The sequence below is a fragment of the Saccopteryx bilineata genome, chromosome 12, assembly GCF_036850765.1.
Source record: "Saccopteryx bilineata isolate mSacBil1 chromosome 12, mSacBil1_pri_phased_curated, whole genome shotgun sequence".
Classification (NCBI taxonomy): Eukaryota; Metazoa; Chordata; class Mammalia; order Chiroptera; family Emballonuridae; genus Saccopteryx; species Saccopteryx bilineata.
The window spans coordinates 25,429,969-25,451,877 of NC_089501.1; the positions used below are offsets into that span (position 1 = coordinate 25,429,969).

At 38.4% G+C, this 21,909-nt stretch overlaps 1 protein-coding gene across 3 annotated transcripts in view; it reads left to right on the plus strand.

Moving 5' to 3' along the window:
- Positions 1-21,909, plus strand: part of LAMA2 (laminin subunit alpha 2) — a 660,268-nt gene that overhangs the window by 456,647 nt on the left and 181,712 nt on the right. For all 3 annotated transcript variants that reach the window (XM_066248490.1, XM_066248491.1, XM_066248492.1), the window contains 2 exons: positions 1,719-1,853; positions 21,061-21,185. In XM_066248490.1, the coding sequence (XP_066104587.1) occupies positions 1,719-1,853; positions 21,061-21,185 (260 nt within the window). The remainder of the gene's footprint in view (positions 1-1,718; positions 1,854-21,060; positions 21,186-21,909) is intronic.

Here is a 21,909-nt window from a genome sequence, read left to right on the forward strand (position 1 = left end):
ATCAAAAACTTATTTGGTAAAAAATGGAAAAATCAACCTTGATTTTAATAATATGAATAATCTTGTTAAAACATATCATTACATCCACCATAAGACAAGTGAGACTCAAAATATTTTGAATACTATCCTCAGTTTTATCAGCTTGCTCAAAGCTGAGACGGTATTAAACCTCATTAGAATTTCTTATAGGCTGTGATAAAAGCAGAGACTCTTAGGTGCCTAATTGAGGTTCTTTCACATTATCTGGATCAAAATAAACAAGGAGAGTGCTGACTCCAGTATTGATCTTTTCCTCTTTGTAAGGAACTTATTTTGCATATTCTACTAGGGAGCACCTAGTCCAGAACCAAAAGTATGCAGAGGCATTAAGTTTTTAATCCAATATTTTCCCCCCTGCTTATTCAGCAATCACTTTTCTTTCAACAATGGGAGCCAGATATCCTGAGGGGAAAATCCTGCAAAGCTGTGGTGACAAGAACAGTTTCTTTTTTTTTTTGTATTTTTTCTGAAGCTGGAAACGGGGAGAGATAGTCAGACAGACTCCCGCATGCGCCCGACCGGGATCCACCCGGCACGCCCACCAGGGAGCGACGCTCTGCCCACCAGGGGTCATGCTCTGCCCATCTGGGGAGTCGCTGTGTCGCGACCAGAGCCACTCTAGCGCCTGGGGCAGAAGCCAAGGAGCCATCCCCAGCGCCCAGGCCATCTTTGCTCCAATGGAGCCTTTGGCTGCAGGAGGGGAAGAAAGAGACAGAGAGGAAGGAGAGGGGGAGGGGTGGAGAAGCAGATGGGCGCTTCTCCTGTGTGCCCTGGCCGGGAATCGAACCTGGGACTTCTGCATGCCAGGCCGACGCTCTACCACTGAACCAACCGGCCAGGGCAAGAACAGTTTCTTTATAATCTTTAGTGGTACCTGAAAAACTAGCTCCTACCTCTTACTCATAAATCAGTCTCAACTAAGGACAGCAGCTTTACATACAGAGAGAACTGATCCCAGAACATGGGACTGTTCTCATTATCCAAAGAGAATGAGAGCTGTGGGCTCCCTTCTAGAAAGTCAGCGATGTTTTTTGATACATTTACATAATAAACCCGAATGAAGATGGAAGGCTTCATTTTACATATGTCAGCTTTACTAGCAGTTTTCTGTTTGCTCTCAGATTTTTATTGCAAAATGAAAAAAAAAAAAACAGATCAGCAAAAGATAAATTGTATTAGTGGCCTAATATTTCCAAGACATGTAAAACTTTTATTATTTTGAATTTCTTATTTTTATAGTCTTTAAATTATACTGATATAAATAATGCAACTGTGACACTTATTTATTTATTTATTTTTAATCTCATTGGACACTTGCTGGTTATCCATCAAGCACAATAGAAGTAGATTTGGGGTTATAGAGGATGTTGGAATTTTTACTTCACATGACAATTTTATTTAAAAACAAATCTCAAGAAAAAGTGGAATATTTGAAGCATTTTCAGACTGAGTGGTACATGCACATGACAGCTTTCCTTTGCTAAAATCTAATGACACAGATGAGATTCCTAATCTAATACACATTAGGAATCAAAATTGGCATTTGTGTTAGTAAGTGATATTTCCTTTAATTCAGGTAGGGGGAGGAAGTCCTTTTTAACTCCACTGAGAACCCAAGTATTGTTAAAACAGGATGTCTATCTAAGTTGTCTGTTCTAATTGGCTTCTTTTTCTTTCAGACATGCATGCCAGGATTTTATCGACTGCGCTCTGGGCCGGGTGGCCGCACCTCTGGGCCAACCCTGGGCACCTGCGTTCCATGTCAGTGTAACGGACACAGCAGCCTCTGTGACCCTGAGACCTCCGTATGCCAGGTATTCACCTGGGCCTTTCTTGAACCAAGTCCATGTGTTCATCTCTCTTTAAACATGTTCAGATACCACTTGCAGAGGCCAGCTAAACCTCAGGGAGCATGTGTGTGTGAGTGTGTGTGTGTGTGTGTGAGTGTGTGTGTGTGTAAAATGAAACATGCAGACAAAAATACGTGTTTACCTGATTATACATTATTAAAGTAATTAAAAATTATAATTGGTAAAACTACTACTCATGTCAAGAAATGAAATTTTAACAGCTTCTTAGGACAACACCCAAGGACACACTATTTATGCAGAAATCACATGAGGGGTTTTTCAGATTATAAACAAAAATAAGCTTTCTATGAGATATTTGAAAATCATAGAGAAGTATTAAGAAAAAATTACAATCATCCAAATTCAACTTAAAATAAACACTTAATATGTTAGGTATTTCCTAGCAATATTGTGCATGTGTATATAAATATGATTTATATAATACCATAGGTTCAGTTTATGTTTTGCTTTTTAATTGTACAAATTGTGAGCAGATCACATTGCTAGCTATTCTGTAATATCCTTACAATCTTTAATAGGATATTCCATAATGTATCTATTTCCCTTAAAATTCTAGCTGCTCTTATTAGTTAGTTAGTAGTTTTTTTTGGTATGATCCTATTGGTGGCAAAACGGCACCAGGTGTTAAATAGGTGGAGTCAAACTGGACTTTGGTTCGGCAACCTCAGTATTTAGTTCTGACTAGAAAAGAATTCAGAGCCAAGACTCAAACTATAAAGGAAAGTTTATTTAGAAAGTCACACCATAGCCAGTTGGCTCAGTGGTAGAGCATTGGCCCAGCATGTGGAAGTCCCAGGTTTGATCCCTGGCTGGGGCACACAGGGATCAAACTGCCTATCTGCTTCTCCACTCTCCTTTCTTTCTTATCTCTCTCTTCCCCTCCCGCAGCCAAGGCTCCATTGGAGCAAAGTTGACCTGGGCACTGAGGATGGCTCCATGGCCTCTGCTTCAGGCACTAGAATGGCTCTGGTTGCAACGGAGCAATGCCCCAGATGGACAGAGCATCGCCCCCTAGTGGGCATACCCCAGTGGATACCAGTCTGGCACATGCAGGAATCTGTCTCTGCCTCCCTGCTTCTCACTTCAGAAAAAAAAGAAAGAAAGAAAGAAAGAAAGTCACAGAGGTAGACAGAGTGAGCTGTAGAAGAAACAGGCTCAGGAAACAAGTTAAAGAAGCAAAAGAGGGACCCGCGGAGCTTAGGAGAAAGAGAGAGGCATGGAAAACATGCTTAGGTGAATTGGGTGGAGAAGGGCCTGAGCATGCTCTCTAGAGAAAGCCCCACACACACACATTGGGTCCTTTATTTTAAGGGCTTTTAAGGATAGGGATTTTAGGTGTTGTCCCAGAGGAGGATCTCGGTACAATATTCATCAGCTCTCCAGGAGCGTTCTTTCAGGGTCGTGTCCTATGCTGATTGGTCATAACCAGGGCAGGGGGTCATTAGTCAATACACCTGGTCCTGATGTCAGTCATGGTGTTGCATGACTGGTTTGCTGTTTTTCTGGGCCTAGAACTGAAACACAACAGAGACCTAGATGTATTTGGTGTGGATCAGAATCGCGTTGTCCTGCAGGATTAATGCTTAAAGGCTATTCTTCGGCCTCCTTCTTTGTTTCCCTTCTAAGAGGGTCTAATCCAGATGACTAGCAACATGCTAGGGGAGGTTTAAACCATATAACCAGTAATATGAAAGGTCAGGGGAGGTTTCAAACTGTATGACCAGCAATATGAAAAGTGAGGGGTCTAAATCACATTACCAGTGATATGCTAGGGGACGAAAGGTCACCCTGGGGGTGAAGTCCTTGTTTTCCCAATTTTGGGAAATTTTGCTGGGCACCTGGGGCTGTTACCTTGGTGACTTTCTGTATCTGGCCCATCGTCTTTGCTCTGCTCTTGTCTGTCTAACTGCCTACCACATTCCTACTAACAGCCTCCTCTCCCGCCACTAGCCTGCCTTGGAACAGGCCAGGCTATTAAGAAATTCAGGTTTTCCGTGACACTACTTAGAGTCCCCCAGACTCTATGATCCCCACACAGCTCTGGATATCTCCTTTGCTAAACCCAATTTTCTAACTCTCTTCATCTCTGAAACCCTTGCATCGAGCCTGGTAGAACTCCTGTTCACAAGTCAGCAAAATCCCTGCATAATTTCCCTTTTCCTTTAATGGTGTCTTCTCTTTTCTTGCCTGTGACACTCTGCTTTCCCTGCAGTGCTCTCAGGTGGAAGCCACTGTTTTCGTTCAGAATCTTCATTCCCCTGGGTTGACGCTGGGTCAGGTGTCCTTGCTGCTCATTGCTAGTTTCATATCATTACCCTTTTCCCTCCATAGCAACACCCAGCTTTGAATCTCATGCCACATGTATTTGCCTATTATACCTGCTTGCTGAAGTCATCTACTAACCCTCAGATTACCCATCACAATTCTTAAAGATTTTCTCTCTGTTCATTGCCATTCACTCAGCATTACCCCTATCATAATTCTTGGTGATTTTAAGGTTTATAAAATTAACTCCTCTATACCCTAAACACAGGGGTCCCCAAACTACGGCCCACAGACCACATGCGGCCCCCTGAGGCCACTTATCCATCCCCGCCACACTTCCGGAAGGGGCACCTCTTTCATTGGTGTCAGTGAGAGGAACATAGTTCCCATTGAAATACTGGCCAGTTTGTTGAATTAAATTTACTTGTTCTTTATTTTAAATATTGTATTTATTCCTGTTTTGTTTTTTTACTTTAAAATAAGATATGTGCAGTGTGCGTAGAGATTTGTTCATAGTTTTTTTTTATAGTCCGGCCCTCAAACGGTCTGAGGGACAGTGAACTGGCCCCCTGTGTAAAAAGTTTTGGGACCCCTGCCTTAACATGTAGTTTCTTGTCCTCACTATCCAAAACTTATCATTGCCTGGAATTACAATTCTCTGTAGTCTCAAGGTCAATATCTCTTCTTTGACCCCCATCTTTTTTGTTTCCAGTTTACTTCTCAATACTTGAACATTTTTAGTCACTATCTATGCTCACACCTTTTCATTGTTTCTTATCTTTTTTATGCCTTCACATTATTTTTTAAAAGATTTTCTCTATTGTTTTTAGAGAGAGGAGAGAGAGAAAGAAAGGGGTGGGAAGAGGAACTGAAAGCATCAACTCATAGTCGCTTCTTGTATGTGTCTTGATGGGCAAACCCGGGGCCTTAAACAGGCAACCTCAGTGTTCCAAGTGGAGGCTATATCCACTGTGCCACCACAGATCAGACAATGCCTTCACTTTATTAAGCAGCATAGTCATCATGTTCCATTGTATTACTGTTTGCATCATGTATTTATCTCCCTTGCCACTCCATTACTTATTTTTACTCAGTTAATTCCAACACTGGTTAAATCCTACTCCTTCACACCTGTGCTTTCTAAGCTGAACGTGGCTCTTGAAAACATAGACAACTATGTTGTCAAGTCTCACCATCAATTCATTGTCACTCACTTCAAATAGACCCTTTGTGCTGCTCTGCAAGCATGCCCCCTTTCTCTAATCTCTTTCCACTCCCACATTCCTATATGATTATTCCATACCTTCCCCTCCTGCTACAAGCCCCAAGGCTCTCCCCCTACCTCTTCTTTAATTAATTTCAGTTGATGGCTTGGCATCCTATTCACTGAGAAATGAGAAGCCATCAGAAGAGAACAGGAGCCCCCAGTACTACACACACACACACCTTTCTGTATCTGTGCCCAGTTATCTGACTCCTCTACTACTTTGGATAAATGGCTTTTATTTCTAGAAAAGAGCAAGTGTGCTGCCTAATGGTATAGAGCCCAGCCCTCTCTCCAACTCAAGGACATCACTGCCCATTCCCTTCCCTTCCCTTCCCTTCCCTTCCCTTCCCTTCCCTTCCCTTCCCTTCCCTTCCCTTCCCTTCCCTTCCCTTCCCTTCCCTTCCCTTCCCTTCCTTTTTCTTCCCTTTGCTTTCCTTCTTCATTATTACTTTTTAGTTCTTCTTCTATCTTAGAAAACAAAAACAAAAAACAAACTCTTGACTCCCTCTCCTCCTCTTCCTTTTATGACTTCATTCCTCTCTTTCCATATAATGAAGAGTTATGTATACTCTATCTATAATTTCTCTCCTGCCATTCTCTCTTGAGCTATGAAAGCCAGGTCTTTTCTTTCACCACTATCCTGAAATCAATGACTAGTATTCAGCCATCAGTCTTCATTTTGCTTAATCTATTAGCAGCATTTTCTACTCTGATTCTGTTCCAAACATTTTGTTCAGTTTGCTTCCCAGAACATGATATTCTCGGGATTTTTAAATTGGATGTCTGCTCCTTCTCAGTCTTTGCTGTTTGTTCCTCCTTACCTGAAATCTACACACTGGTGTTCCTGGAATCAGTCCTAGAAGCAATTTGCCTCTAAATACATTCATTCTCATGGTGATCTCATCCAGGCACATGCCTTTCAATACCTGTACTGAGATCCCATAATATTTACCTTTGTTTCTATGATTAAAGCTTAAATCCAACTCTAAATTTTCTAGAATTTATTGTGGTGCGGGGAGGTAATTTTTCTTCAGATATACAGTACTTTAAAGAAACATTTTATGGCCCTGGCCAGTTGGCTCAGCGGTAGAGCGTCGGCCTGGTGTGCGGGGGACCCGGGTTCGATTCCTGGCCAGGGCACATAGGAGAAGCGCCCATTTGTTTCTCCACTCCCCCTTCTTCTCTGTCTCTCTCTTCCCCTCCCGCAGTCAAGGCTCCATTGGAGCAAAGATGGTCCGGGCGCTGGGGATGGCTCCTTGGCCTCAGAGGCGCTGGAGTGGCTCTGGTCGCAATAGAACGACGCCCCGGAGGGGCAGAGCATCGCCCCCTGGTGGGCAGAGCATTGCCCCTGGTGGGCGTGCTGGGTGGATCCCAGTCGGGCGCATGCGGGAGTCTGTCTGACTGTCTCTCCCCATTTCCAGCTTCAGAAAAATACAAAAAAAAAAAAAAAAACACAAAAAAAAAGAAACACTTTATTTATTGATATTTCCTTTTCTCTTTGATAGAACATGGTGTCTAAATACATATACACAAATTTGTCTTATCCATATGTTGGTCAAATAAGTTTATAAATATGATATATAATATGATTTGCTCAGTTATAGTTTACATTGGGTGTAGGGGACAGGCTGTAAGCAGGCAGGGTTGTTATACCCTAAGGCTTAGTTTTAAGACTAAGCCTTTCCCACCCTAAGTGACTTTGTATCAGAGACTTCCTTGCTTGTATATTGGATTAAAGGTTTGGATTTCTACACTATAAAATGGAGCAGACCAGGAGCTTTCTATCTCTCAGTTCCTGAGATTAGCATTAGAGAGGAGAGCAGAGAAAAGCCACGTGGGGAGAGGAGAAACAGCCAAGATGGCAGAGTGCTGAAAGAGAAGCCAATTTGTGTAAAGTTTGTGCAGAGAGAAGGAGATGGGGAACAAAGGAGAATAAGGCAGGTGAGGTAGAAACCTTTGACTCTAGGAAACTCGGATAAGTTAGTGGCTTTGGGAGCCCTGAAGGGAAAAGGAAGTGTTTTCCCCCTGTGTGTATTTCTTTCCCACCGGGTACAAGCTAGGATTAAAGCTAATGGCCCAGCCTGACCTGTGGTGGCGTAGTGGATAAAGCGTCGACCTGGAAATGCTGAGGTCGCCGGTTCGAAACCCTGGGCTTGCCTGGTCAAGGCACATATGGGAGTTGATGCTTCCATCTCCACTCCCTTTTCTCTCTCTCTGTTTCTCCTCTCTCTGTCTTCCTCTCCTCTCTAAAATGAATAAATAAATAAATTTAAAAATAAATTAAAAAAAAAAAAAAAAAAAAGCTAATGGCCCACCAGTTCTTGGCTCCATTGTTTCATTACCATCTGTCCAAATCAAATGCGAACCTGCACGGGTCAGGCAGCTGTGATGGTGGCCGTGGCTACTGGCTTTACACCATAATAAAATATGTTTAAAGAATTACCTGTCCTGTCTTACTTACCTTTTAGTTCTTATTACTGTGTTCTGATTACCTTTATTTTATACTAAGTTATAATATCTGGTAAAGCAAGGCCCTTTATTATTCTCTCTTTTCTAATTTTCTTAATTAGATATGTTTATATATTCTTCTGGATGAGATTTTGATTCACCATTTCAACCTTTTTAAAATGATAGTAGAATTTTTATTAGAATGGCATTAAATCCATATATAAAGAATTACTATCTTTACACTTGTAATATGAATTACAATAATCAGTTATTGTCTCTCAACCCAGGAATATGATCTCTTGTCTATTTAAACATCTTATGTTTCACATTAAGCTGTTTTAGTATTACTTATATAGGTTATGCACTTCTTATATTAAACATATCTGTGTATCTTACATTTTCATTTCAATTTGGAGGGCCAGTAGTCACAGCCGTCAAGGCTATGCACATGCAGGCTCCACTGGATTTGGACAGATGGTAAAGAAACAGTGGAGTCAAGGAATGGTGGGCCATTCCTTTAATAGTCTTGCACTGGCCGATGAGCAAACACACAGGGCTTCCAAAGCCACTGACGCATTCTCCAGTTCCACAACCAGGAAAACCTTCTGTTTCTCCTAGAATCAAAGGCCCCACCCATCTTGTGGAGCTCACAAAAGCCCCGCACCTCTGGCTCCCTGTCTGCACACCTCTTCCTTCTCTGCCAACATGGCTTCTTCTTCAGCACCCTGCATTCTCTCTGCTCTCACTCTGCAAACATGTCTTCTTTCTCCTCTTCTCCTTCTGCTTCTCCTTCTGCAAAACTTTCTGGCGCAAAAACCTCTCCTCCAGCAAACATTAGCATAACAAGGGCCCTTCCCAAGCAGGAAGGTAATTTGCGATTTCACTGCCTGGCACTGCCCAGCCCTCACTGCAAACTATAAAGGAGCAAACAGGTATCATATATACAAACTTATTTGACCAACACCATGGTTAATGCTACATTCTTTGTTTCAATATACTCATTAAATGTTCATTACTGGTAAACATTAACAATAGATTTATTTATTTTTTTCTGAAGTGAGAAACAGGGAGGCAGAGAGACAAACTCCTGCACCCACCCGACTGGGATCTGCCTGACATGCCCACCAGAGGATGATGCTCTGCCTATCTGGGGCATTGCTCCATTGTAACTGGAACCATTCTAGCACCTGAGGCAGAGGCCATAGAGTCATTCTCAGTGCCTGGGCCACCTTTTGCTCCAATGGAGCCTTGACTGCAGGAGGGGAAGGGAGAGACAGAGAGAAGAGGGGGAAGGGTGGAGAAGCAGATGGGTACTTCTGTGTGCCAGGTCTGGGAATCAAACCTGGGACTCCACACGCTGGGCAAATGCTCTACCAAGAATATATATAGTTTTAACATGTATTTAATATCCAATTACTTTTTTCAGTTTTAGAGTTTCTCAGTTTATTCAGCTAGTTTTATGTCTGTGGTAGTATTATTTGCAAATAACTATAACTGTACTTTTCATTGCCAGAAGCTTTACTTAATATAATAATTTCACTTTTTTTGCAATTGTTAAGTCTTCCAGAAAAGGTTAAATAGAAAGTTAGTCACTTCCAATCTTATTTCTGATTTTAATGTGAATGCCTCAAGTCTTTCACCACCAAGTATAATGCTAGTGGTTAGTTTAAGATAAATATTTTTTATCATGTTAATAACACTTCATTTGTGGTTTCTTGATTTCTTTTTCAATCAAATAGGATATTAAGTTTATCATATGCTTATTTATGAAAAGTTTAGTGATGGTGAAGTGTAAAATATAATCATATATACTTTATGCCTTAAATAGAATGATTTATGATAATACTGACTGGATGAGTAATTGACTGATTGTAACCATACTTGAATTCCAAAAATAATTATTGCTTGGTTTCAGTGTAATATTGTTTCACAAATCCACTGGCTTATAAAATTAAATAAACAATTTTAGGAGGGGGATGGGTTTATTTATACATTTTTTAAATCACCAATAATAAGCTCTCCTGAACCTACAGAAGACAATACTGAGGGAAGCTTTAGAGAAGCCAGACCAGGATTCAAATATAATCTCTATCACTTTTATCTGTTTATTTTTTCACTTTACTTTTATTAAATATATTGGGGTAATGCTGGTTAATAAAATTATATGTTTCAATTTTACTGCTATTCTATAATACATCATCTGTCTATTGCATTGTGAGTACACCACACAGAGTCAAATATACATTCTTCAGTGAGGATTAAGTATATTTATTTTTCTTATGCAATCATAATTGCTATTTTTTAACAGTTATGTATACTTTATTAATTTAGAAGAATTCATGAAGCATGAGGTTTAATTTTTTTAGGATAAAAGTTGTTGTCTATATACTGTCCTCTTTTGGATCATTTGGCTATTATAACTATTTTTTGTGCCATAAGAATCTTTTTTTTTTTTTGTATTTTTCTGAAGTTGGAAATGGAGAGGCAGTCAGACAGATTCCCGCATGCGCCTAACAGGGATCCACCCGGCATGCCCACCAGGGGGCGATGATCTGCCCATCTGGGGCTCCACTCTGTTGCAACCAGAGCCATTCTAGCGCCTGAGGCAGAGGCCATAGAGCCATCCTCAGCGCCTGGGCCAGCTTTGCTCCAATGGAGCCTTGGCTGTGGGAGGGGAAGAGAGAGACAGAGAGGAAGGAGAAGGGGAGAGGTGGAGAAGCAGATGGGCGCCTCTTCTGTGTACCCTGGCCAGGAATCGAACCTGGGACTCCTGCACGCCAGGCTGACACTCTACCACTGAGCCAACCGGCCAGGGCCTGTACCATAAGAATCTTAAGTGCAAATCTAGTTGTTCTTTCTTCCTCTTCCTCCTCCTCCTCCTCCTCCTCCTCCTCCTCCTCCTCCTCCTCCTCCTCTTCTTCTTCTTCTTCTTCTTCCTCTTCGTGTGTGTGTATGTGTATGTGTGTGTGTGTGTGTGTGCGTGTGAGAGACAAAGAGAGGGGGTGGGGCAAGAAGCATTCATTTGTTGTTCCACTAAGTGGTGCTTCATTGGTTGCTTCCTGTTTGTGCCGTGATTTAGTATTAAACTGACAACCTTGGGTTTTTTGGTTCAACACCAACCGAGTTAACTCTTCAGCACCCAGGTCTATTTTCTGAGATATTCCTAGAGGAAGTGAAAATTAAATAAATATGTATACATCAAATATGCACAGCTATAATAAATTGTTGTGCTCTGATTTATATGTTCTTTCAGGAAACTTACAACTTTTGAATATAGGTAACTTTGTTCATCTTTGAAATATCCCCTTAAGGCAAATAAGAAATAGCTATTATTACTTCAATGCTGTAACTAAGGAAACTAAAGCATACTGATTTCTTTTCTAGTACACTGTGTATCCCAGTTTAATATCATATACATTACACAGTGCAATGCCCTCTGCTTTGGTATAGTGGTCATAAACATGACTCTGGGGCCACTGCCTTCATCCAAATCCTAGCTTCATCCTAATGGGCTGTGGGAACCTAGGCAGTTTATATCAGAGGTTTATATAACCACATTGGGGTTTTAGTTTTCTCATTTATTAAAAGTAGATAATAATACTACCTAGTCATAGAGTTTTATAAGAATCCATTGAAGTACTTAGCACATGGTAAGCTCCATAGAAATGAAAGCAATGATGATGATTATGATGATGATAAAGATGATAATTACAATACATGTTGTCTATCATTTGTGGTCTAAGAACCAATTAGATGATAATTAATTGAAACATGTAAAAACTATTGTTAATTCTAGTACTATGCTAGATGTTCTCACTTATCCTTTATTCTTTTTCTTTATACATTTCTTCAGAAATACGAGGTGGAAAAGAAACAAACTATAGAAAATTTTACAGGCTATTTCAACAGCTAAATAACACCCATATCACTTTGTAACTATTCTCTTCATAATTCATTATGACATGAGACAGGTGTTGCTTCATCCTAGGCATTAATAAATCCAACGCATAGGCATATTATTATTAATAGCTCAGTAGTGACTGTTGCCCCTTAAGGAAAATTTTCTTCAAAATAGAAGAGTAAAACCTGAGTGATATTGAACCCTAAGCCAAGAGGAAGATAAGAGGTAAGTGAACTAACAATAATCAGTACACACTCAAACAGATAGATTAATTGATAGATAGTTTTTCAGAATCTAAACATAACATATATCTACCTACCTACCTATCATTTATCTATCTATCTATCTATCTATCTATCTATCTATTTCTCTGCACATATATAATCTCATATGATCATCACTACACTCTCTTGGATATTATTATTTCTTCTATATTTCACATGGAAATAGTAAAGCCTCAGCTAGCTGTAATAACTTTCTCAAGACCAAATAGTTTGTGAAAACATATTTTACTTTACCACAACTCATTTTAAAATGAAAAGAAAAACTAAATCTTTATTATTGATGTGTTTTGTTATCTTAACTACCATTAGAAGCTGTGGTTAAGCAATTAGCCCTATCTTTAATAAATAGACTCATAATAGAATCAACTGTGGTTAATGTGTTTTATAAACCTTATCTTATTTAATCTAACAACCTTACCAAAATATGAATTATTAGCATTGTATTACAACTCTGAAAATTTATGCTAAGAAAAGTTGAGTAACCAAGAGTCTTAGCTAAAATATACTAGAATCAGGTTTCAAATTCACTACAAAATGCTACCTACAGACTGTGCAAAAGAGCACACACACTCTTAGCTAATTAAATGTTTGCCTTTGAAAACCCCGCTGAATTATGTTCTAGAGTACTAATAGAATATGCAAATGTGATCAAAAGCCATGTATGAAAAATATTTGCAAAATTATAAAAATGTGAAATTTGTCACAGGATAAAAAGGAGTGAAATGCCATTCCAAGTTTTAGAAATGAAAATAAAATGTGGAAAACAAACTGAATTTGATCTCTAGTAAAATTTAAGAATTGCTTACTTAACCAATTTCTGTCAAGTGTAGAAAAAACAAATAGTGGTCAGTAAGAACCAGAATATGTTCATTCAAAATAAGCATATTAAGCTAGTTGCTAGGGTTACTATGTATATATTGATAATATCAGAGGCTATAGTTTCCTAATCCCATTAAAATATCAAATTCATCAGTGAGTGAGATCCATCATATATCAAATTCAGCAAAAATAATGGCAGCTACCATGTGTCCAACACAATGTATGTTCCAGGACCAATGCTGGCCACTGTAGATAGGTTTTCTCAGTTATTCTTAGAATCGGTTTTTGAAGTAGACAGGAATTATTTCTTCTTTCACAGTTGATGAACTGATGCTGAAAGAAACTAAATATATAATTTATTCATGTCATAAGCCAGGAAGAGTCAGATCTATGATTCAAACTGGTGAGTTTAAATAGACATTGACAGAATGTTCATGATATCCTCTCAAAAAGTGAAAATATGAGCCAAATGGTAATGAGTTAACAGGTTTGATGGGTATAGAAGTTGCTGAACAGTGTGACCTAGAATAATCTCTAGAGATGTCCCCAATGATGAAGCATAGGCTTTGTGTTTGACCCTGTCTTGTACAAAATATATATCAGTGATTTGGATAAGATCTATCAAATATTCATGTGACATAAAGCTGGAAGGAAGTGTTATCTAATGTGTTGGATGGTGGTCAAGAACCAAAAAGAGCCTGACAGATGGAATTATTTTAAAATGAAATTAATAGAAAAGGTTTTGAACTGAGGTAGGTTCTCTTGTTTATTCATTCTTGAGGCATATACTAATAAGTATTTTCAATTTAAAGACATTGTAGTAGGTGCTAGGAACATAAAAATGAGGACTGCTTGGGTCCTGCTCTCTAGATTAGATTATAGTCTAAGGCAGTGGTTCTCAAAGTGCGTGTCAGGGTGCACTGGTGTGCCCTAGAAGATTTCCAGGTGTGCCCTATGGTATTCCAGAGAAATATGTGCCTGTTGAGGACCAAAAAACCAACAGGGTTTTTGGAGTTTAGATTTTTGGGGGATAGAGGTATGGGGAATTGGCTGTAAACTGACAGTCTGCCCAAACCCCCACCTCACTTGCCTGATTAGGTTGCAAAAGGCTGTTAAGCTGTGGTACTGGATTGTTTACACTACCCCCCATGTTCCCTGGAAAGACTGAAGGCAAATTTCTTCTATCCTTTATTTGGTGTAAAGTTAAGATGATATGTATGGTGGGGGTTTTGGATTGATGATTAAACAGAAAGAATTGTCTCTTGAAGCCTTTTGGATTTCTATAAAAGAAGAATATGTGGCAGTATCTAAAATAGCTTTGAACATTTTACTACAATTTTCAACATCCTATTTATGTGAATTAGGATTTTCTACCCTCAACACAACTAAGAGTAAAAAGAGAGGAATTCTTCAATGTATTGATGAGGAAATGAGAGTTTGCTTTTCAAATATATGCCCAAACATTGAAGAAATAGCTAGGACACATCAGGCTCATGTTTCTCATAAACACAAGAATGAAAAAACTTAACACATTCGTGCCAGGACCTGCCGAATTTACTAAATCTTACTAAGAATATATCTATATATATAAAAAGATAGTATTTTGTCATTTTTTATTTTTTAACTCCTCTCTTACTAATTCTAAAAAGCATAACTTAAGAAATGTAACATAAAAATGTTTTTCAATGTCAGAACAAATTTAATTTCATCATATTTATTTCATTTAATTACCATAAAAGCACACTTGAACTTTATACTTTTTCTTTAATATTTGACTTATTATAACATATTTCTCAGAAATTTGTATATAGTGCACCTACAATTATTTGTAAGATTTTAAGTGTGCCCTGACTTTAAAATGTTTGAGAACCACTGGTCTAGTGTATAAGGGAAAGAACAGAGAAAATGACACATAATAGCAATTTGTGAAAAATAAGTTTTTCCTTGACTATAGATTTCTTTCTATAAATCCAGATCAAGGAAGACAGTACATTCAATATATTTGCAAATCACAGGTATAGATTTATAATATCTATTTTAAGAAAAATCTTGAATAACTGGGATTGTTAAATGTTTGGCTTGAAAAAAGATATTTACCTTAAAAAAAGAATTTAGAAAGTAATAGTATTATTTAGAGAGTAATAGTATTATTTCATGAGAAAGGGGAATTAGGTATAATCTGCATGGCTTATGAAGTCAGAACTTGGATCAATGACTAAAATTAGAGTGGAACTAATTCTTATTCACCATAAGGGAAATTTTATAGCTTATAGTTATTCAAGATAAAATGGCTCCCTTACAGGAATTCATGCATTTAATGATATATCAAGGTTTCCCTGTAAGGAAAGCAGGTTAGATTAAGTAACTTTTAACATTATATCTGAGATACTATATAATTAATGTTATATTTATTTGATATAATAAAAGGAATATATATTTCCAATTTTCCCATGGGCAAAAAAATACAAATATCTTACATTTAATTTATTATTGAAAATATATTAGCATATATCACTCTTGAGAATATAATTGAATTTCGTATTAAGCACCTAAAATATATAAATTTTTTCTAAAGACTAATTTCTACACAAGATAAAATTATTATAAATGTTATGTCCACTATTTCAAAACAGACAGGAAAGTCTATGTCAAAAAGTTTCAAAAATAGCATCCATGATTTATGTGTTGTGCTCATGGCCCTAACCAGAACATTTGATTCAGTAACCAAGTTGAGTATGTCAGCAACCGTTTGAAAGATTGACTGTCCAGAGAAGGTCACAATGTTTGCTTGCTCTGTGAAGAAATTAAACAGAGGAGTGGGTATGAGAGAGCAAACCATATTTTTTAATCTCGATATTTCTAATAATGATTAACATTATCTTTGGGTATTTTTATTCAGTTATTAATATATATTACATTAGGTTATATAAAGTAATATTGCACTGATTTCTTTAGAAAAGCAGAATGCTGATAATTATCGTTCAAGATCCCACATATTTTTTGGCACATATTCATTCTGTAACTATAAAATATGTGTTTAAAACACTCCCCAGTTAACACTTATTCATTGTTTGACACCTCGCTGAATGATTTGAAACTGAAATTCCTAGATAATTATTTTGTCTTAGAACAATTATATCTTACTATGCTACTGTTAAATATAAAGTGAGTGTTTTATTGCTAAAATATGGTGGTTCTTTTGGATGGCTGAATAAGAGAGGATTGTAATACTTAAATCAACATGAAAATACAATAAATCATCTTGCTTTTCTAAGCACCCTTTCTATTCAGATGATTAGACCTGAAATATGGTCTTTTTTATCCTAAGAAGCCTGACCAGTTTCATCTACACTTCCTAGAAAGGGCATTTATTCAGTCAGTCATTCAAAATACTCGTTGGATGCCTACCATGTTTCAGTTACTGTGTTGAGCTAGAAGGATCATTTAGCCCATACTTAGGGAAGCAGGGTATATTTATCAGAGAAAGTAACATTTACAGTGAGAGCTGAGATGAATAGTTACTAGCAAGGTAAAAGGGAGAAAAAAACATTTCAGAACAAGAGATTCGCATAGGAAATGTTCCAGAGAACTTAAGACACTTCCATATGGGTTTAGCATAGTGTGCAAAGGTTATAGTAGCTAGGGTTATTTAAGCTTAGGGGGTAAGTAGGGGCCAGATTATAAAGGTCTTTGTTGCCATGCTAGAAAGTTTGTTATTCTTCCTGAGATCAATGGGGAACCAGTACAGGCTTTCAAGCAAGAAAATTGCATGGTAGTATAGGGAAATTACTGGATGAGAAAATTTGAAAGCAGTTTCTTTGAGAAGCTGTTCTAATAAGATAAAAGATGATGGTGGCCAGATAAAAATAATAGCAGGGAGAGACAAGATGGCCCTGGAGTAGGCGGAAGTACCAACTTCCACCTCCCAGAACCAAAGTAGATTACAAACTAATTTTAAGAAACATCATCTGGAAAAACCAACTTGGGACTAAACTAAGAGGACTCTTCAACCAAGGAATACTGAAGAAGCCACATTGAGACTGGTAGGAAAAGCAGAAACACAGAGAGGGCTGCCCAGCTCCCTGGAGCGAACGGCAGCTGGGAGAGACTCGCATGGTGGGAAGTGAGTTTAGCAGAGAGGAGAGGGTCCTGAGTCCCAGGAACAAAACCCCAGCCTGCAGCCCCAGAGCCCAGAAGAGGCGTATGGACAGTATTTATTGATAGCTGGAAACAAGTCAGGATACTGTTTGTGAGAAAGAGACTGATTTCTCAGACCCAGGATTCTTTTTAAAGGGACCACGCAGAACACCTCTCTCACAACCACTCACCAGGGCTCTGGGGAATGGGGAGAGAGGAGAGGACCGAAGCAGTGGGAAGAGAGTGTAATCTAGGAGGCACAGGGAGAAACACTTTGAGGGATAGCCACCCTAACCTCTGGGACAAGTCACTCCCCAAATCTGAAGCGAATATTTCCCCTGGAAACAGCATTACCAGCAAAGGGAAGCAGGACACCAGCCAAACAAGCTCCCCCGCGGCACTCAGAGCAGAGTTACTTAGAAGGAGGGAGCTTACGTGACTACAGTAGTGAGTCTTAGGGTCTGAGCTCCAGCGCCCTCACTCACATGGCTGAGGGCTCACCCAAGGGAGGGCGCGGGATGCGGAAGCGTGGTCTGTTGGCAAGGGCAGAAACGGGCAGGCCTGCAGGCCACCACTGAGGCTCAGGTGTGAGCTCGGTCTTGCGCAGCTGGGAAGGAAACCAGTTAGAAGGTGACGAAAGACAATTGGACTTTGGGTGATGGAAATGCAGCATAATCAAATGTCAAAATAACCTAGAGATGTTTTCTCTGAACATATGTACCCTGATTTATCAATGTCACCCCATTAAAATTAATTAAAAAATAATAGCAACAAGGAAATAAAGAAATAGGTAATAGAATCATAGAATAGGGTGGTCAAATAGATATCGCAGATGATATCTCTCAATTCCTGGTCTAGGTAATTAAGAGGTTGAGAGTGACCCCAAATAAAATTGAAAATACAGAAGTATCTGCAGATTTTGAAAAGATGCACATAATATTTGTCATTTCAAATTCAAGCTGCTTTTATATTATGCAATATGAACTATCCAGGAAGAAATGGGAAATATAATTCTGGAAATCATTAGAGATATCTAGGCTGAATACATAAAATTTACAGTTTGGGGTACATAGATGATAGCTGAAGTTACAGTAATGGATGAACTCCCCAAGGTAGAATGTATAGGAAATAAAGAGATGAGAACCAAAGTTAGAATCAAGGGCACCAGTCTTACTAAACAGAAAGAGAAGGAAGAGTCCATGAAGAGAAACCACAGGAGTAGGAAAATAATCAATAATGTATAATGTTAAGAAACTATAGGAGAGAAATTTTAAAGAATGAATGAACAGAAATATCAGCTGCTACAGAAAGTTCATATATATCGTGCAGACTGATTATTATCAGTAAATTTTAATTTAATAATGAAGATTTTATTCATGAGCCTGAAATCATGTTTTCATGGTAAAAACCACAAGCTTATTTAAAAGGATGAATGGGCGATGAGGAAGCAGGGACTCCAGAATGTAAACGATGCTTTTAGAAAGATTCCCAAGACAGCATGAAAGTTGTCAAAGGACTTGAGACCTCACAGATTTTTTTTTAAGATGGGAAAAGCTTGACCACCCTCACATGTCAGTGGGAATAAGCCAACAAAGAAGGAGAAAGTGCAGATGCTGAAGACAATAGGGGGCGGGAGGGCAAGGACATTAGAGTTTAGGAAGAGAGTAACCTTAGACAAAAGACAAACACCACTTCTTGTGAACAGAGATAAAAATTAAAGGGATGGAAAATAATGCAGGCAAATTGGTGAGTCATTTGGCTCTGAAAGAGCACCCAAATGAGAGCTTTTTCTTCTCTAAGAATTGAGGCTGTCATTAGCTGAGGATGAGGTAGAGATTTAGGATATTTATGATTTTTATCTTACCACATTGAAAAACTTAATTTTGCATTAAGATGTAAAAATATATCTGTAAGTAACGCAATATATTTGCAAATATATCACTAAAAATGCAAAAGAAAGCCCCAATGGTCTTGCATTCATTGAGGAAATACCAGGGTGTCCCCACCAGGGAATAGAATAAACTCTAAAAAAGGGGTCAATAATTCTAAAAAAATAATTTTAATTCCATGGCAATGTCTGCAGAAACAGTTATTTCAGTTACTGTTTATTATGAATGACCACACGTACCACACCAAACATTGTCTGGCCATTAGAAAACACATGAAAAATATATATGTGCTTCTTCACTGATTGAATGAAGCCAAGAACTCAGCACAAGGGATGTGGTCCAAGGTCAATATAGAGCCTGCAGGTGTCTCTGTTGCTCCAGCTGAGTTGATCAGGAAACCAGTACACTAACCTGTACATCTATTTTGTAACTGACTTTTTTGCTTTCCAACTTTTCTTTTGGTATTATTGTATGTCACCGTTCTGACCATCCAAATCCTGTCCTACAAAATCAAGCAGAAATCCAACTCCAGATTTCTTCTGTTTTTTCCTGTTTCTCAACTTCCAAAGTCAAATGTCACATTTCCACTAAACAATAGTCAATACTAAACTCTTTATATTATATCTAAAGAACAAAAGAAACAAACAAAATAGAAACAGAACAGACTGATGGTAGTTACAAAATAGTCACAGGGATGTAAAGTACAGCATAAGGGAATATAGTCAGCCTGACCTGTGGGGGCGCAGTGGATAAAGCATCAACCTGAAATGCTGAAGTTGTTGGTTCAAAACCCTGAACTTGTCTGGTCAAGGCATATATGGGAGTTGATGCTTCCTGCTCCTCCCCCCTTTCTCTCTCTCTATCTCACTCTCTCTCTTCTCTAAAATGAGTAAATGGAAAAATATTTTAAAAACAGAATATAGTCAATAATATTGCAATCATTTTGTATGGTGCCTATTGGTAGAAGTTATTTTACGTTTTTACTTACTTGATTCCTCTCAGTACCTGTCTCGGTGTCTAGCTTGTAGCTCTTCCTCAGTTATTATTGCAAATGTGAATCCTATGTGTTACATATAATTTTACTTTATGAGAATTTTAATTTCAAAACTATTTACACACTATTCTGAAACTATTCAAATTTCCTTATGTCTTAAAGCATATTACCCGTATCTCTTATTATGCAAGCATGAAAAAGAAAATATTGACCTGAGATTCCTATTTTCAGATTGGGTCCTCTCTATCATAAAGAGCCATTAACATTTGGCAGAATTAGATGAATATTATTTTTTTAATTAAGTGAGAGGAGGAGGCAACGAGGCAGAGAGACAAACTCCCTTATGTGCCCCGACCAGGATCTACCCAGCAAGCCCTCTACACTGGGCCTACAGGGTGATGCTCTGACTATCTGGGACTGCTGCTCTGTTGCTCAGCAACCGAGCTATTTCAATGCCTAAAGGGAGGCCATGGAGCCATCCTCAGTGCCCGGGGCCAAATTGCTTGAACCATTGGAGCTATGGCTATGGGAGGGGAGGAGAGTGGGGGAGCAAGGGTGGAAAAGTAGATGGTCACTTCTCCTGTGTGCCCTGACTCAGAAGCGAACCCAGGACTTCCATACTCCAGGCCAATGCTCTACCACTGAGCCAACCGGCCAGGGCTGAATAACATTCTTAAGATGGTAATTAACTGACCTTTTTAATTCTATTATTGCTTCTTAAGAAGTTTATGATTGGTTTAGTTTCAGAAAGCCCACTGATGGGCATGCACCAGGTTCCAGGACTTTTATCACTTCTCTAGCACTTTGAAGAAACAGCAATGGCTAGGTGATATAATAAATTTTATAAATTTGGGAAGTTTATATCTGACATTAGAATTAGAGAAAACATTTATACAGAGATTCACATAGGAAAAAAATAATAGAAACTGTTGTTTTCAGTATAGCGACGACTACCCCATAATAGTTTCTCAAATGAAAGAGCTTAAAAAAATTTTATGTATATTAAAAACTGAGTTTCCCGTCAGTGGTGTGTGTGTGTATGTGTGTGTGTTCATAAAAGTACACACACTCAGAAGTGTAGAGCAGTATGATAAATTCCATTATAAGTCATTAAATTAATAACAATTTTTCTCTTTTCTTTTACAGAATTGTCAGCATCATACTGCTGGTGACTTCTGTGAACGATGTGCTCTCGGGTACTATGGGATTGTCAAGGGATTGCCAAATGACTGTCAGCAATGCGCCTGCCCTCTGATTTCTCCCAGCAACAAGTAAGATTGAGCAGTATTACCCTGTTTCCCAATCAGTAACACCATCTGTGCAGCACATGGGCTTTCAGATTTGGCTATATTTTTCGTGTAGACAAAAATCTCAATTTAAGATAGAGATTTTTTTAACAGTATAAAAACATGACAAAAGTGAGCACATAATATCTTATGGTTTATTTTCCTTGAAAACCTTGTCCCAAGTAAATAATACTTATTAATTAAAATGTAAATATAAATGTTAGCACATGTTTGTGAAATAAATGATATATGTACATATGTGTGTAATTTTACATATTTTTATACAGGTCTAGTGTTTGCATATAGTTTTGCTATGAACTCAGTTATTAAGGATTGTTTGGGTGAACATTATATCACTTTTTTGGCTGTTTCTATTCATTTGGTGTGTTTAATTCACGATTGGTAAAGAATTAGCTAGAAAAATCACTGAAAATGGTGCAGTTGTAGCAAGGTGACTTATTATTATGCTCCAAAATAAGTCAGCCTCTTCCAGAAAAACAGCTCCCTTTCTGTTAAAATGATCCGGGCTGGATACCATGGAAACACAGCCATACATGAAAGCAAAATCTGGAATATTTTTATTTCAGTGCAGTCTGAACGCTCTGCATTGTTTTATATATTGATGAAAACCTGTGAGTGTTTTCATTTACGTTTTTGCTAAGGCTGTCTACACCTTCTGCTAAGTGATTTATAGACTTTATTCTCTACA